Raw genomic sequence first — 14,691 nt, 5'->3', positions numbered from 1 at the left:
GCATTCTGTCACCTAAAATCCTCGTTTCCAGCCCCTTCCTCTGCACAGCCATGGTCCAACCTGCTCCTCTCCTGCTCCGGGCCCTGAACCAGCCTTATTTCTGCTCTCCCAGGCTCCTGTCTCACTCTCCTGTCTACCCTCCCCGTGGCATCTAGAGAGGTATGTCTGAAGCACAAACATGACCAGGCCCTCCCCTGCTGAAAAGTCCATCTGTGGCTCCCTAGTGCTCTCAGGGCAAAGTTAAGCTCTGAATGATCTGTTCCTGCCAACTGCTTTCCTGTCACTTCTCTCACCACTAACTCCTCACACCGTGTCCCCAAAAATGAGGTTCGAGAAGCTACCTCAGTACATCACCTTCTCTCTTACCCTTGGGCCTCTGCACATGCTGTTCCTCTGCTTGGAATGCCCTTCCCCACTCTGTCATTCACCCCCTCTTCCCCTTTTTAAAAAAATATATTTTATTGATTTCTTACAGAGAGGAAGGGAGAGGGATAGAGAGTTAGAAACATCGATGAGAGAGAAACATCAATCAGCTGCCTCCTGCACACTCCCTACTGGGGATGTGCCCGCAACCAAGGTACATGCCCTTCACTGGAATCGAACCTGGGACCCTTCAGTCCACAGGTCTACACTCTATCCACTGAGCCAAATCGGTTAGGGCCCCCCCCCCCTTTTTTTTATTAAGTTGGGAAAGAGGAAGGGAGAGAGAGATCAATTTGTTGTTTCACTTATTCATTCATTGGTTGATTCTTGTATGTGCCCTGACCAGGGATCAAACCTGCAAACTTAGCATATCGGGTTGATGCTCTAAGCAACAGAGCTACCCAGCCAGGGCTGCTCCTGACCCTTTAAGAGTCAGCTGAGAGGCTCTGTCAGTCCTCCGGGCAGCACCCTCTGGGTTGTCATTGCCTGGGACGCTCCCATCTCCCCTGTAGAGTAAGAGCCATGAGAAAGCAGAGGCTGCTTGGTCATCTCTGTGTCCCCTGGGCTGGACTGAGCTGACAGGAGGCTTTGCAGTGTCAGTGTTCCCTGCAGAGCCCAAGAGCCCTGACAAGGAGGTCGTGCCAACAGATTGGTGAGCAAATGAATAAATGACCGGGTCGTAATGCCATGGGAACATTTCATTCAGAGCAGCTGCCTTCCAGGGGCAGAGGGCAAACCAACAGTGAAAAAATAGCTCATAACTATGTATAAGGAACAACGCTCGATCTATCTATCTACCTGGTTGGGGGAGGGGCCTGTCGGGCCTCAGTCCTCCAGGTCCTCGTCCTCATCTTCCTCCTCATCCTCTTCCTCTTCCTCCGCAGCCGCCAGGGCCTGCTCCTGGGCGGCCTTCAGGGCCTGCTCCTCCTCCACCGTGGGGTCGCTCATCTCCATGATCTCCAGGCCGCTGGGGTACTCTTGCTGGATGGGCGGTGGCAGCATCGGGTTGAAGTTTTCTGGACTGTACTTGTGGCCCCAGCCGATGTACATGTTCTCAAACTTCCTGGAGGGGCAGTGAGATACTGGGAAGTCCTCCCTCCCAGGCCCCGGCCTGGAGGTCGTGAGGGTGGGAGTCAGCGCAGACACAGCAGGATGGAAAAGTTGTGTGGGGTAGGGAGACGTGTGCCCACTAGGCTGTTCTGTTCATTTGTTCCTTAAATACTGTGCAGATATTAAGGGCCAAACTGTGCCCAACGGCGGCTACTGCGCACGTGAAACGAGGCCAGCACACCCCAAACACTGAGTTTATTTACTTTTCTGATTTCATTTGTGATTTCTTCTATGACCCATTGGTGACTCAGGAATGCGTTGATTTCTACATGTGTGTGAATTTCCTTCTGTTACTGATTTCTAATTGCATCCCAGTGTTGTCAGAAAACTTATTTTCTATGATCAGTCCTTTCAAATCCATTAAGACTTGTCTTATGGCCTAGCATATGGTCTCTCCTGGGGAATGTTCCATGCGCACTTGAGAAGAATCTGTATTCTGCTGTTGTTGGGGGGAGTGGATTTTTATTTAGTTTTAATTCATTTAAATGTAAACAAGGAAGCCAATACTCAATTCAGTATTGGAAACACCTAAGTCTACTTTTGCAATTGTAAAGGTTGTGAACTGTGGATATAGGTCAAGTATTTCCAATTAAAATTTAGGTAAAAAAAAAAATTTAGGTCCAGATTGAGATGTGCTGTAAATATAAACTCAGCTCGGATTCCAAAGACTTAGTACGAAAGAGGAGAATGTAAAATAGCTCGTCAATCATTATTACATTATTGATTTCATGTTGTAATAATATTTTGAGTATTTGGGGTTAAATAAAATATATTAAAATGAATGTTGCCTGTTTATTTTTACCTTTTTAAAAATATATATTTTTATTGATTTCAGAGAGGAAGGGAGAAAGAGATTGAAACATCAATGATGAGAGAGAATCATTGATTGGCTGCCTCCTGCATGCCCCGAACTGGGGATCAAGCCCACAACCCGGGCATGTGCCCTTGACAGGAATCAAACCCGGGACCCTTCAGTCCACAGGCTGACGCTCTATCCATTGAGCCAAACCGGCCAGGGCTATTTTTACCTTTTGAGTAAGGCTACTGGGAAATTTAAAATGCCATATGTGGCTCCTATTTCATCTATGATGGACAGCACTGGTCTAGATGTGGGGACCTCGCTAGCAGTGACAAAGCTGACAAGAATCCCTGCTGCGGTGCCTGCGCCCTAACGGGAGGAGGTAATGCACAGGACAGAATTGGTCGGGTCCCGGCCGGCTCACCTCTCCCCAGTTTTAACTGGGGAAGCAAAGAGGAGCAAATAGGAGAATAAACTGAGAGACAGGGTGAGAGGCAGAGAGAAGTAGGGAGAGAGAGAGAGACAGCAGGAGAGATGGGGATGGAGAGGTTGTCACGGGAGCAGTCTGACTTTGACCTTGCTGATCCAGAGGCTGAGCTTGCTAGGAAGGCAGAGTCCGGGCCTCCACCCCAGACCCATGCCACCAGGACCTGAGCTTCAACCAGACGCCCCAGCGAGTCCCAGCACTCAGTGTGACACCCTCAAGTCTAGACTGTCCTTCTGCCTACTCCCCTCCCCCCATTACTTCTTTCTTCCCCCAAAGATTTCAGGTCACGGCCGCTTTCCTCAGGAATCCTTCCTTGATCCCTTCCAGGCATGACAAATAAAAGCTGTCCCTCCATTGGTCCCTCCATCCTCCTTAGTGGTACTCATCTTAGTTTGTAACAGGATTTTGGGGGAAGGTTTGCTGGAGGAGTGAGTGGGGGGTGAGGGATGTTACACAATTAATGTCCATGTTTCCTGTGTGCTCCCAGGGCAGGATCCATGTCTGCCTTTCCAACAAAGGACCTGGGGCCCAGCACACAGCTGGCAAACAGTGGTATTCAAGTCTTTCATAGTGAAAAAAAAAAAAGGATGGATAGGTGAGTGGATGGATAGATGAGTGGATGGATAGATGAGTGGATGGATAGATGAGTGGATGGATAGAGGAGGGGATGGATAGATGAGGGGATGGATAGATGAGTGGATGGATAGATGAGGGGATGGATAGATGAGTGGATGGATAGAGGAGGGGATGGATAGATGAGGGGATGGATAGATGAGGGGATGGATAGATGAGTGGATGGATAGATGAGTGGATGGATAGATGAGGGGATGGATAGATGAGTGGATGGATAGAGGAGGGGATGGATAGATGAGGGGATGGATAGATGAGTGGATGGATAGATGAGGGGATGGATAGATGAGTGGATGGATAGATGAGGGGATGGATAGATGAGGGGATGGATAGATGAGTGGATGGATAGATGAGTGGATGGATAGATGAGTGGATGGATAGAGGAGGGGATGGATAGATGAGGGGATGGATAGATGAGTGGATGGATAGATGAGGGGATGGATAGATGAGTGGATGGATAGATGAGTGGATGGATAGATGAGTAGATGGATAGATGAGTGGATGGATAGATGAGTGGATGGATAGATGAGTGGATGGATGCCTGGATGGATGAATGACTGGGTGAAGGGTGGGATAGATAAGTGGTTAGGGGATATAGGGTGGATGGGTGACTGGAGCTCCCGATTTGGATCTTTTGTTTTCAGATGGATATTGGCAAATTAGGGTGTGGCCAGAAGTGTGCTGGCAAAAGCAAGTGTGCCTCTTCCCTGCTTCTGGAGGAGGAAAAATAATAATTGCCAAGCATGTGGTTAAAGTATCAAGATGACATGAATTCCCACCTCGACTGTGTGTATCATGGTAGCGAATAGAAAAGGAGAATCTGTGAAAAACCGCCATGCCATCTGGTGGACAGACCTGGTAAGTACGCTCGCCCTGTGGCCGCAGGTGGCGCCCTCTAGTGGCTGGTCAGAAAGGCAGGGATGTGCCTGGTACGAGGGGCTAAGAGGCTGGTGGGAGTGTGTAGCTGCCGGTGGGAAGATGCAAAAGTGATTTCGGCCTGAAAATCTTGGGGAGCAACTGGTGGGGATGACTTCTGGCCCAGAGAAAGAAGACCCTTCAAATGGGAAGAACTGGCCACGGGGCTCGGGGGAGCAGTTAGCTCCCCCAGGGAGGAGAGTGCTCTTGTCAGGGCCACCCTGAGTCCCGGCAGCTGTGACACCCACAGCAGGGAAGCCTGGGCCAGGAGACCAGACATCCCAGTTTGAATCCTGCACATGCTGTGTTCCCTGGGGCCAGCCCCTTCCCCTCTCCCGTCCCCCGTTCTCTTATCCGAGGGGCTTCCCTCCCAATCTCTGCCCAGCCGGCCTGGTGGGGCGCCCTCTGCTGGGAGACTAGGAGGAGGAGACCTACTTGCCGACGGCGAAGGCACAGGCCCCCGGCCAGAGGTTGGAGCGCACGATCGCCACGGAGTACTGCGGGGAGAGGGCGCAGGACAGGCGGGCGGTCCAGGGTGGCATGTGCATGATCTCTGTGGGGACGTGAAGAGCATCAGGAGGTCAGAGGCTCCACTGCTGGGTGCGCACGCCCGGCACAGCCCCCCACCCGCCCAGGGAGGGGCGGGACGGGGTGAAGAGGGGAAATGAAGGGGGGTGTGGAGGGAACTGTGGTGGCTAACTGCACGGGCTTTAGCGCTGGAACCCTGCTTGGGGGCACCCTGCTCCCGTGCGCCCCAGGGAGCCTCAGTGCCTGCACCCGGAAGGGAGGTACTAATCTGGGCCAGCGGCTGCCATTCTCCCTCCAGTGGCCATTGGTTTGGACCAGAGGCACAGGGCAGCGCAGGGGCCACATGGGCTCTGTCCAGGCCCACTCCCATCTCAGCCTCCCCTTCCTGCTTTCTCCAGGTGCCTGAGGCCCCAACCTTCTTCCAAAACCCCATCCAAGCTCCTCCTCTTCTGGGGAGGCCTCCCTAACCCTCTCTCTCTCTCTCTCTCTCTCTCTCTCTCTCTCTCTCTCTCTCTCGTTCCCCAAGCCCACATCACCCCAGACGAAACTCACAAGGTGGATGCTTTCCGTAACCCCAGGAGGAAGCCTGTCATGATGTCCGTTTTATAGGTGAGAGAACAGCTTAGGCTCCGAGAGATGACCCTGCACTGTTCTAGCTTGGCCCTTTCTCATCACCCCCCCCCCAGACACACACACACACACACACACACACACACACTTCCGGCTGGTGGCACCAGGTGAGGAAGCCCTTACCTGCATCTTCTGAGAGCGGCGTCAGCAAAGGGGGCCCAATCTCCTGCTCCGCCTCCTCCATCCCCTCATCGGCCTTCTCTTCCTCCTCCCCTAGCTCCTCCTCCTCCTCCTTCTTCTGCAAAGGGTTCACCCAAGTGCAGCGGCCCTGGAGGTGGGGGAAAGTCAGGCGGCGCCCGGAGGACAGAGGACAGCCTGCACTCTGGGAGGCGGTGCAGGGCCAGGCAGGGCCCTGGGGACTGTCCTCAGGGACCCAGGTAAGGGCAGGAGGACAGGGTTAGTCACATAAGTTGGGGGCAGAAAATGGGCCCAGATAGCTGTTGCACTGAGGTAGGGACTCCTGCCTCCTGAGAGCTGTGTGGCCCCCATCTGTGCATTCATTCATTCATTCATCAGATACTTAATGAGCACCTACTATACACAGGCACTGCTCTAGGTGCTGGGGTGCACCCTTGAGGAAAGAGACCCCAAATCTCTGCCCTGTGGAGCCGACATTGGGCAGCCCGCATAAGCCTCGGTTTTCCCAGCTGTGAAATGGGGGTGTTATAGATGCCTCTCCCATTGGATTGCTGTTGGGCTACACGAGATACTGAAGAGCTGGTAAGTGTTTGCTGCAGGAACGAATGAACCCAAGTGCACAGTATATTGCAGAGTTCAGTTTCATCAACTGTGGGATGGAATGAGAGCTGTGAGGATCTCCAGAGGAGTTATTTGGATTTATTAAAACCTTGTGGAGTCAATAACTATTTATTGAATGAATGAATGAATGAATGATCCTAAGCCTATAGCCAGTGTTTCCTTGAATGAGTAAATAAGTGGGCATAAAGTTCAGACACACAGGCATTCAATAAATGCAGGTCCACAATCTCCTATCCACAACCAGCGCCAAAACCCGAAAAGCTCTGAGAATCAGAAGTCTGTCCTGAGTCATTTGGCAGCGCCCCTGACCTGACCAGCGGGAGGGAGGCCGGGCAGCTTTGCCGCAGAAAGAGCGAGGAGGCCTTCGAGCACGGCTGCAGCCCTCGCCTTGCCTGAGGCGTTGCACGCTACATGGGAGGTGCCGTGACCCTTCTAAAACCTGAAAAATTCAGAACTCCAAGACGCCTCTGGCCCCAAAGGGTTCTGACTTATCTTTGAGTGAACGAGTGCATGAGGGACGGATGGATGAGTGAATGCATGAAGGAGGGCTCAGCACCATGGCCAGCAGAGAGCTATTGGTATTGATATTACGGGGGAGTCACACCTGAGCCCCTGGTTCTGGGACAGGCGGGGGCCAGGTCCTCACCTGCGGAAGGATGTGCTGCATGTGGTGCACCCAGTTGGCCATGGAGTCCACCAGCTCAAACACGGGGATGCCCTCGAAGTCCGGGTTCTCCTCGAAGGAGTCTCGCCCAGCGCCGCCCTCCTCCTCCTCGTCCCCCTCCTCCTCGTTGAACTGGTAGAAGCCCAGGGGGCTGATGTGCGTGGCCGCCGAGATGCGCGCGATCTGGGCCCGCAGGTAGTTGGCCTCGTTGCCCGGGAAGGGCGGGTAGCTGATGACCGGTGCGTCCAGGTAGCCGGTGAAGAACTTCTTGATCTTGCGGGCCTGCACGATCTGGTTGGGCGTGACGTGTGGCAGCTTGGTCCACGGCCGGCCGGGCTCGTTGCACACGAAGTACAGGTACTTGTTGGTGCCCGAGCGGCTCTCCTCCTTGGGGATGACAGGCGGTGGCTTCCAGAGCGGCTTGGGGATGACGTCGGCCACCTTGTCCTCGTCCTCCTCGCCCTCCTCCTCGCCGTGGGCGTCCATGATCTCGCCACCCTCGGTCAGCTCCTCCATCTCCTCCTCCTCCACCTCCTCCTCGCCTTCCCGGAACTCCACCTCGGCCACCAGGTAGCTGCGCTTGAGCCCCAGGACTTTGCCCCAGAAGCGACAGGTGTGGATGGGCTGCTGCTCTACCAGCTGCTTCAGGGCCAGGAAGAGGCGGAAACTCTCGTCGGAACTCAGGCCCACGCCACCCTGCTCGAAGTAGAAGGCCGACTCCATGACGTTGGGCACGGCTGTGTCTACCTGCAGAGGGGAGCGGGGAGGGCAGAGGGGAGGAAGCTGGAGTTCTGCTCCCTGACCTGACTCTTCTGGAGGCCAGAGAGCTCAAGTCCTGGGTAACCCCGCCGCTCCTGCCGCCCTCTGGCATTTAGAAGCGGGGCAAGGCCTTGGGGAGGATGTCCCTTGAGGGAAAAGGCACACTCAGAAAAAGTCCTTTGTTTCTTCCTCTTTCCCTCTCGTTCCTGCCTGGAGTGGGATGTGAGAGCTGGAGTTGCAGCAGCTATATTGGGACCATGAGGCCACTCATGTCTTACGCCCTCACGGTGCTGGAGCTGACAGGTAGAAACGGCCTGGTCCTCGGTGAGCTGCCTTACCTCCCCACTGCTGGTCATGTTTACTGTGACTTGCAACTAAATGCACTTTTAAGAGACACCCCCAAAATCACGCAGCAAATTAAGAGGCAGGTCTTGAACCCAGGAATCAGTGATGTTGGAGGATGGCGGTGACAAATCCTGCCCTCACTGCCTCCTTTTTCACCGTCTGCTTTGTTCAGGACGAGAGAGAGAGAGAGAGAGAGAGAGAGAGAGAGAGAGAGAGAGAGAGGGAGAGAGAGAGAGGGAGAGAGAGGGAGAGAAAGAGAGAGAGAGCAGAAAGGGAGTAATAACAAGAAAGTCAAGGGCTGGGACTAGACTACAGGGAGGTTTCGGCCCAGTTGCCCCATATCCATTCGGCCACAAGGCTGCCCCGATATTTCTTCATTCAGTCAGTCCAGAAATCTTCATTAAAGACCCAATGAGCACCAGGTCCAAACTAGTGTGCGCACCAACGTGTGTCAGAGAACAAGGCTGATGCTCAGGAGTCGGCACAACCTGCCCTCGGCCTTGGCCAGCCCGACTGAGCAGGGGACACACAGCCCCGATCAGGGGGACGGCAGGCTCCCTTGTCAGGATGGAGAGAAAGGGGGGGTGCTGGGTGGGCGGAATAATGATCGTCCAAAGAAGTCCATGTCCTGCTCCTGGGGCCTGTGAACACGTGAGCTTACATGGCAAAAGGGATGTGCAGCCCTAGCGGGTTTGGCTCAGTGGATAGAGCGTCGGCCTGCGGACTGAAGGGTCCTGGGTTCGATTCTGGTCAAGGGCATGTGTCCAGGTTTTGGGCTCGATCCCCAGTGGGGGACTTGCAATAGGCAGCCGATCCATGATTCTCTCTCATCATGGATGTTTCTATCTCTCTCTCCCTTTCCCTTCCTCTCTGAAATCAATAAAAATATATTTAAAAAAAAAAAAAAAGAACTCCAACTCCAGTTCCGTCCATCCTCGCCTGTTTGGCTCAGTGGATAGGACATCAGCCTGTGGACTGAAGTGTCCTGGGTTTGATTCAGGTCAAGGGCACATGCCCAGGTTGTGGGCACGATCCTGTCATGCAGGAGGCAGCCAATCAATGATGCCCTCTCATCACTGATGTTTCTATCTCTCTTTCCCTCTCCCTTCCTCTCTGAAATCAATTTAAAAAAAGAAGAAGAAGAACTCCAACTCCAAGTTCTAAGGGGCAGACCCTCCCAAGAGATTGAATTTCAATGAGGCGGAGCTCCAATAGCCAGGAGTTCTAAGGAGGCGGGGCCTCTAGGGGTAAAGCATTCTAAGGAGGCGGGGCCTCTAGGGGTAAAGCATTCTAAGGAGGCGGGGCCTCTGGGGGTAAAGCATTCTAAGGAGGCGGGGCCTTAAAGGAGTTGATCAGTGTGTGGGGTTGGGGTGCGGAGGAGGAAAGGTGCAGTTCTAAGGGGGTGGGGCCTCCCCAGGAGAGACTGTCGATTTGAAACCCAAAACTATTTTCTCAAATAAAACTAAACTGTCCCCCTTCGTGCCTAAAACTTGTATTCCCAAGTGCGCTCTGCTCACCAGGGCTCATTTCTTTGCCAGATTGTTGTTCCTGGTTCTCTCACCAGCCCACCCCACTCTCGCCAGAATTCTAGCATCTCAGAAGCCAGCACAGACAAACAGCATCTGCAGACTGGGCAGAGCTTAGCACGGCTTTGGGGGCCAAGGTCTTGCCTTCCTGGTTCCCTCTGAGCCCAAGTCCTTCTTCTACAAATCTATCTATACATATAAAAGCCTAACCAACCGTTCCACTGTTCAACCGTTAGCTATGACACACACTGACCACCAGGGGCCAGACGCTCCGACCAGTAGGTTAGCTTGCTGCTGGGGTCTGGCTGATCGGGACTGGGCTAGATGGGCTGGACATGCCCTGGAGCCCTCTTGCAGTCCCTCCCCAGCTGGCCAACCTCCTGCATCCTTCCCCGGCCCTGATTGTGCACCGGTGGGGTCTCTTGGCCTGGCCTGCACCCTCTTGCAATCCGGGACCCCTTGGGGGATGTCGGAGAGCCAGTTTTGGCCCGATCCCTACAGGCTAGGCAGAGGGACCCCACCGGTGCACAAATCCGTGCACTGGGCCTCTAGTACGAATATAATAAGTAGCAGTTGCCTTGTGGGTTGTTTCAGGTCTTCGCAGAGGGCATAAGAGGCGTCAGAGTGATCATAAACAGAGAGTCCTCAACAAATGTTTCTTGAACGAGTGAAAGAATACTCCACCCGAATTTTAAGCAGTCATCCAGTTCTGGAAACGAGTCAGTGGGAGAGCTCTTGGCAGGTCTCAACTTACAAAAGGGGAAACCGAGGCCAGGGGGTAGGGGACAATTCAGTGCTGAGAGATCCCAGGAGGCAGTGTTCCACAGAAAACACTGCAAAGCTGGAATTTTGGGGGAGGGAGGAGTGAGGGAGGGTGGGAGAGGCCAGCCTCCACCTCCACATGGCAGCTGGAGGTGGCTTCCCAAAGTGCAGAGCTGACCAGCCTTTCCTCGGCTTCCAGACCTTCCCAGGCGCCCCAGTGGCCTCGGGAGAAAGCCTGCACCCCTTAGCCCGCTGTGACAGGGTCCCGGCCCCTCGCCTGGACACACACATTAAACTGAGATCATCTGTGTGTCGGGAGTCCACAGGCTCCAGCACAGGCGATGCCCAAGTCTGGGCCGCCACTCACCGGCCACGCCTCCCCACTGGCTCACTCACCACCTCCTCCTCCATCTCCTGCTCGCCCTCCGCACTGCCGCCGCCCCGGACGAACAGCGACTTCTGCCTCTCGGCCATCTCGTAGGTGGGCTGCATCTCGGGGTCATCCCGCAGCGAGTCCAGCTTGGGGTGGAACCACTCCAGCTGTGTTGTGCGGTTCAGCGACTCCAGGATGGCCAAGGGATCCTCTGGGCGCTGGTTCAGGATTTTGGTCAGCATGTTCACCAGGTGCTCATACCTGCCTCCGGAGGGAGTGGGAGGTGGGGGACATTACTCGCTCGGCTCAGTGCTCTATGCAGGGCCCTGGGCCTGGCCCTGGGGACACAGCAGAGGAGACAAGATCCCTGACAGGGTGGAGCTGACATTCTGATGATGGAGACAGACATTAACTAAATATGCAAAATACATACTGTCAGGGGTGATAATTTCTAAGGAGACAATAAAGCAGGGAATGGGACTGGGAATGCCCGGGATAGGTGATGGTTTGCAATTTTCAGCAGGAGGAAGGAAAATAATTCCATGCTGACCTCATTTAGAAAAGAGATGCTGAAATCCTAAGCAAAATGGCATTCAGCAATTGCTCAAAAGGATGACACGCAATGGTGGAACTGGATGAATTGACAGGGATGTAAGACTGGATGGATGTTAGAAAAATAGAAAAAACTGTAACTCGTCATGACAGTGTGTTAAAGGGGCTCGGTAAGATCACCTCAATAGGTGCAGAGAAATCCTATATAATAAAAAGCTAATATGCAAATCAACCGAACAGCAGAACGACCGGTCGCTATGACACGCACTGACCACCGGGGGGCAGACGCTTAACGCAGGAGCTACCCCCTGGTGTTCAGTGCACTCCCACAGGGGGAGCACTGCTCAGCCAGAAGCCAGGCTCACAGCTGGAGAGCACAGCAGCAGTGGCAGGAGCCTCTCCCGCCTCTGAGGCAGCGCTAAGGATGTCCGACTGACGACTTAGGTCCACTCCCCCTGGACATCCCCTGAGGGCTCCTGGTCTGCAAGAGGGCACAGGCCAGGCTGAGAAACCCCCCCCCCCCCCACACACACACCCAGTGCATGAATTTCAAGCACTGGGCCTCTAGTTGTTTGATAAAATTCAACACCCATTCATGACTTTTAAAAACCTAGGAAACCGCCCTAACCGGTTTGGCTCAGTGGATAGAGCGTCAGCCTGCGGACTGAAGGGTCCCAGGTTCGATTCCGGTCAAGGGCATGTGCCTTGGTTGAGGGCACATCCCCAGTGGGAGGCGTGCAGGAGGCAGCTGATTGATGCTTCTCTCTCATTGATGTTTCTAACTCTCTATTCCTCTCCCTTCCTCTCTGTAAAAAATCAGTAAAATATATTAAAAAAAAAAACAAAACCCTAGGAAACCAAGAATAGAAGGCAAATTTTAAATAATCTTATAAAGGATAGCTACAAGGAACCTACAGCACACACCACAACATGACAAAAGACTATAGTGCTTTCCATTATGCGATTGGGGATGCCTGCTTTCACTTCTATTTAACTCTGCACTGGAGGCTTCAGCCAATGCAATCTGACATGAAAAAGAGAAGTATTGAAAAGGAAGAGGCAAAACTGTCATGGTTCATAGATGATGTGATTGGGAATGACGTGCAAAAGCCTAGAGCTGAGGGTGTGCCTAGCACGTGGAAGGAACACGGAGGAGGTCGGTGTGGCTGGAGGGGAGGAGGGGGAAGGGCTGTGGCAGGAGAGGAGGCCGGAGTGATGACCGTATGGCAATGGTTTCCATTCACCAAGTCAGGCGGTATGTTGGGCGCCTGAGAGCAGTGTTGAATTCTCACCGCAGTCATATGAGGAACAATGATGGTCCGCACCCTCCAGATGAGGAAACTGCGGCTTAGGAAATGTGAGGTCTAATTGTATTTGGTAGCACAGCCAGGATTTAACACCAGGACCAACTGGTTTGCTTCCACAGGGTGTAGATCCAAACGCCTGTGGTGCGGAAACCCTTTGGCAACGTCTTGGGTGTGGTGGAGGCCCATCCATTTGGAAGGGTAAGGAGAGGTCGGCGTCTGGCCAGGGCTTTTCAGTAAGGGAACTTGAAGCTCTAGGGGGCTGGGAACTGCGACTGGTTGATTCTGACTGACTCTAGTGGTTCTCAACCTTCCTAACGCCGCGACCCTTTAATACAGTTCCTCATGTTGTGGTGACCCCTAATTTCATTGTTACAAATTGAACATAATGAAAGCATAGTGATTCATCACAAAAACAATGTGTAATTATATCTGTGTTTTCCGCTGGTCTTAGGCGACCCCTGTGAAAGGGTCGTTCGACCCCCAAAGGGGTCGCGACCCACAGGTTGAGAACCCCTGCTCTAGGAGATGAAGTTTGGGGAGCAGGCAGGGGCTGAGTTATATATTTAAGGCCTGTGAGGAACATGAACCCTCTTTTGAGGACACTGGGGAACCACGGCAGGTTCTGAGCATGGAAGGGATGGGGGTCCGCTTTGTGCTTTAGCAAGACCTGTGACCTCTGCAACCTCATCTCCTCCCCTAGCTCTAGTCACACCAGCTTCCTCGCTGTGCCTCAAACTCAGCCACCCTTAAAGCCTTCAGACTCACTGTGCCCCATATGCTTCGCTGTTGGCAAGGTGCCCGCCCTCACCGTGCTCAGGTCACTGGTCACTTGGCTGCTCAGCGAGGCCTTCCCTGACCTTATGCTCTTTACCGGGCGCTCCCGCTCCCCGCATCCTGCCTTACTTTCTCGCCTTACCGTGCATTGTATTCATTGTCCGTTCACCCTCTAGAATGTGAGCTCCATGAGGAGGCCATGGGGAAGGGGGCTGAGGGATGCATTATGACTACAGCCAAGTGGCCTTGGCTAGCGCCTTCCTCCAGCAGGAAAGTTTAGTAAATAGCCGCCCCGCCCCGCCCCCACCCGTCCCCAAATCATCTGTGCGGGAATCCCGGCTCTGCTACATTGGAGCTGTGTTATCCGGGATGCGGGCCCTAATTTCTGTGTCTGCTTCCGCCTCTAAAATAGGGACAGTGGAGGTGCCCATCTCAGCTGTGATGTGAGCATTAAGGGCGACGTGTGCAGGGCCGGCACAATGCCTGCTGAGTAACGATTGGCTTTCCAGCTACTGTGAGTGTTCAGTCCGAGTGCGATGGCTCCGGAGCGATCCCCGGACGGAGGAGCCCCGGAGCCTGAGGGGGGTCTTGGCGGGGCCTCTCCCCGCCGGGCCGTCCCTCCCCGCTCGGGGCGCCCTCTCACAGGCTCAGGTCGCAGCTGATGCTGGTCTGCAGCAGGTAGGCCTTGGCGTTCTGCACGGCCAGCTCCCGGGGCTCCGGCTCCGACACCTCCATGTCGAAGGGCAGGAAGCCCAGCTCGGAGGGCGAGAACTGGAGCGAAGGGTCATCGCTCGCGTAGGGCCCGTGCAGGGCGTCCTCGCCGAACGGCTGGTCCTCTCGCTGGTAGCTGAACAGGCCCGCGGCGTCGGGCTGGGGGTCCTGGAAGGCCGCCTCCAGCTGCTGGAGGAGGCTGCCCGGGCCCTGCTGCAGCTGCTCCAGGAGCTCGGCCTGCAGCCCGTCCTCGTCCTCGTCCTCGTCCAGGAAGGCCAGGCGCTGCGAGTCCGAGGGCGGCTCCTCGTCGGCCCCCGGCGCCCAGCCCTGGCCCGCCGGCCCCTCCTGGCTGCCCCTCGGGGCTTCGAGCTCGGCCGGCGGCCCCTCCGGGGGCAGCGAGAACTGGACGAAGGGGGCCTCCCCGCTGCGCCCCGGCTCGGGGCCCTGGGAGCTGCTGGGCGGCGGCTGCTCGGGGTCGGGCGGCGGGTCCCCCATCCTCCGGGAGGGAGGCTTGCAGACAGGCCGGCCGGTTGCCCGCCCGCGCACACGCCCGGTGGCTGCCGGTTTCCCAGGAGGGCGGCGCGGGCGGGGCGGGTGTCCGCGCAGGCGCAGCCCGGGTTGGGGGGGAGGGGGGCTC

General features: G+C 54.8%; 1 protein-coding gene across 1 annotated transcript; it reads right to left on the bottom strand.

Moving 5' to 3' along the window:
• Window positions 1–1,183: 1,183 nt before the first annotated feature.
• On the bottom strand, window positions 1,184–14,549 carry RSPH6A (radial spoke head 6 homolog A). Its single transcript, XM_070402105.1, has 6 exons — window positions 13,987–14,549; window positions 10,734–10,971; window positions 6,928–7,692; window positions 5,646–5,790; window positions 4,800–4,917; window positions 1,184–1,486 (listed from the first exon to the last, which is right to left on the bottom strand). Exons 1-6 carry the CDS (start codon window positions 14,547–14,549, stop codon window positions 1,249–1,251), a joined length of 2,067 nt encoding a protein of 688 aa, XP_070258206.1. The 3' UTR covers window positions 1,184–1,248.
• Between the last annotated feature and the right edge of the window lie 142 nt (window positions 14,550–14,691).

This window comes from Myotis yumanensis, unplaced genomic scaffold (genome assembly GCF_028538775.1).
Source record: "Myotis yumanensis isolate MYYU_CA2020_CCGP unplaced genomic scaffold, mMyoYum1.0.hap1 SCAF_23, whole genome shotgun sequence".
Classification (NCBI taxonomy): domain Eukaryota; kingdom Metazoa; phylum Chordata; class Mammalia; order Chiroptera; family Vespertilionidae; genus Myotis; species Myotis yumanensis.
The sequence above is the reverse complement of the archived record's forward strand: the minus strand, read 5'-3'. Positions and strand labels throughout refer to the sequence as shown.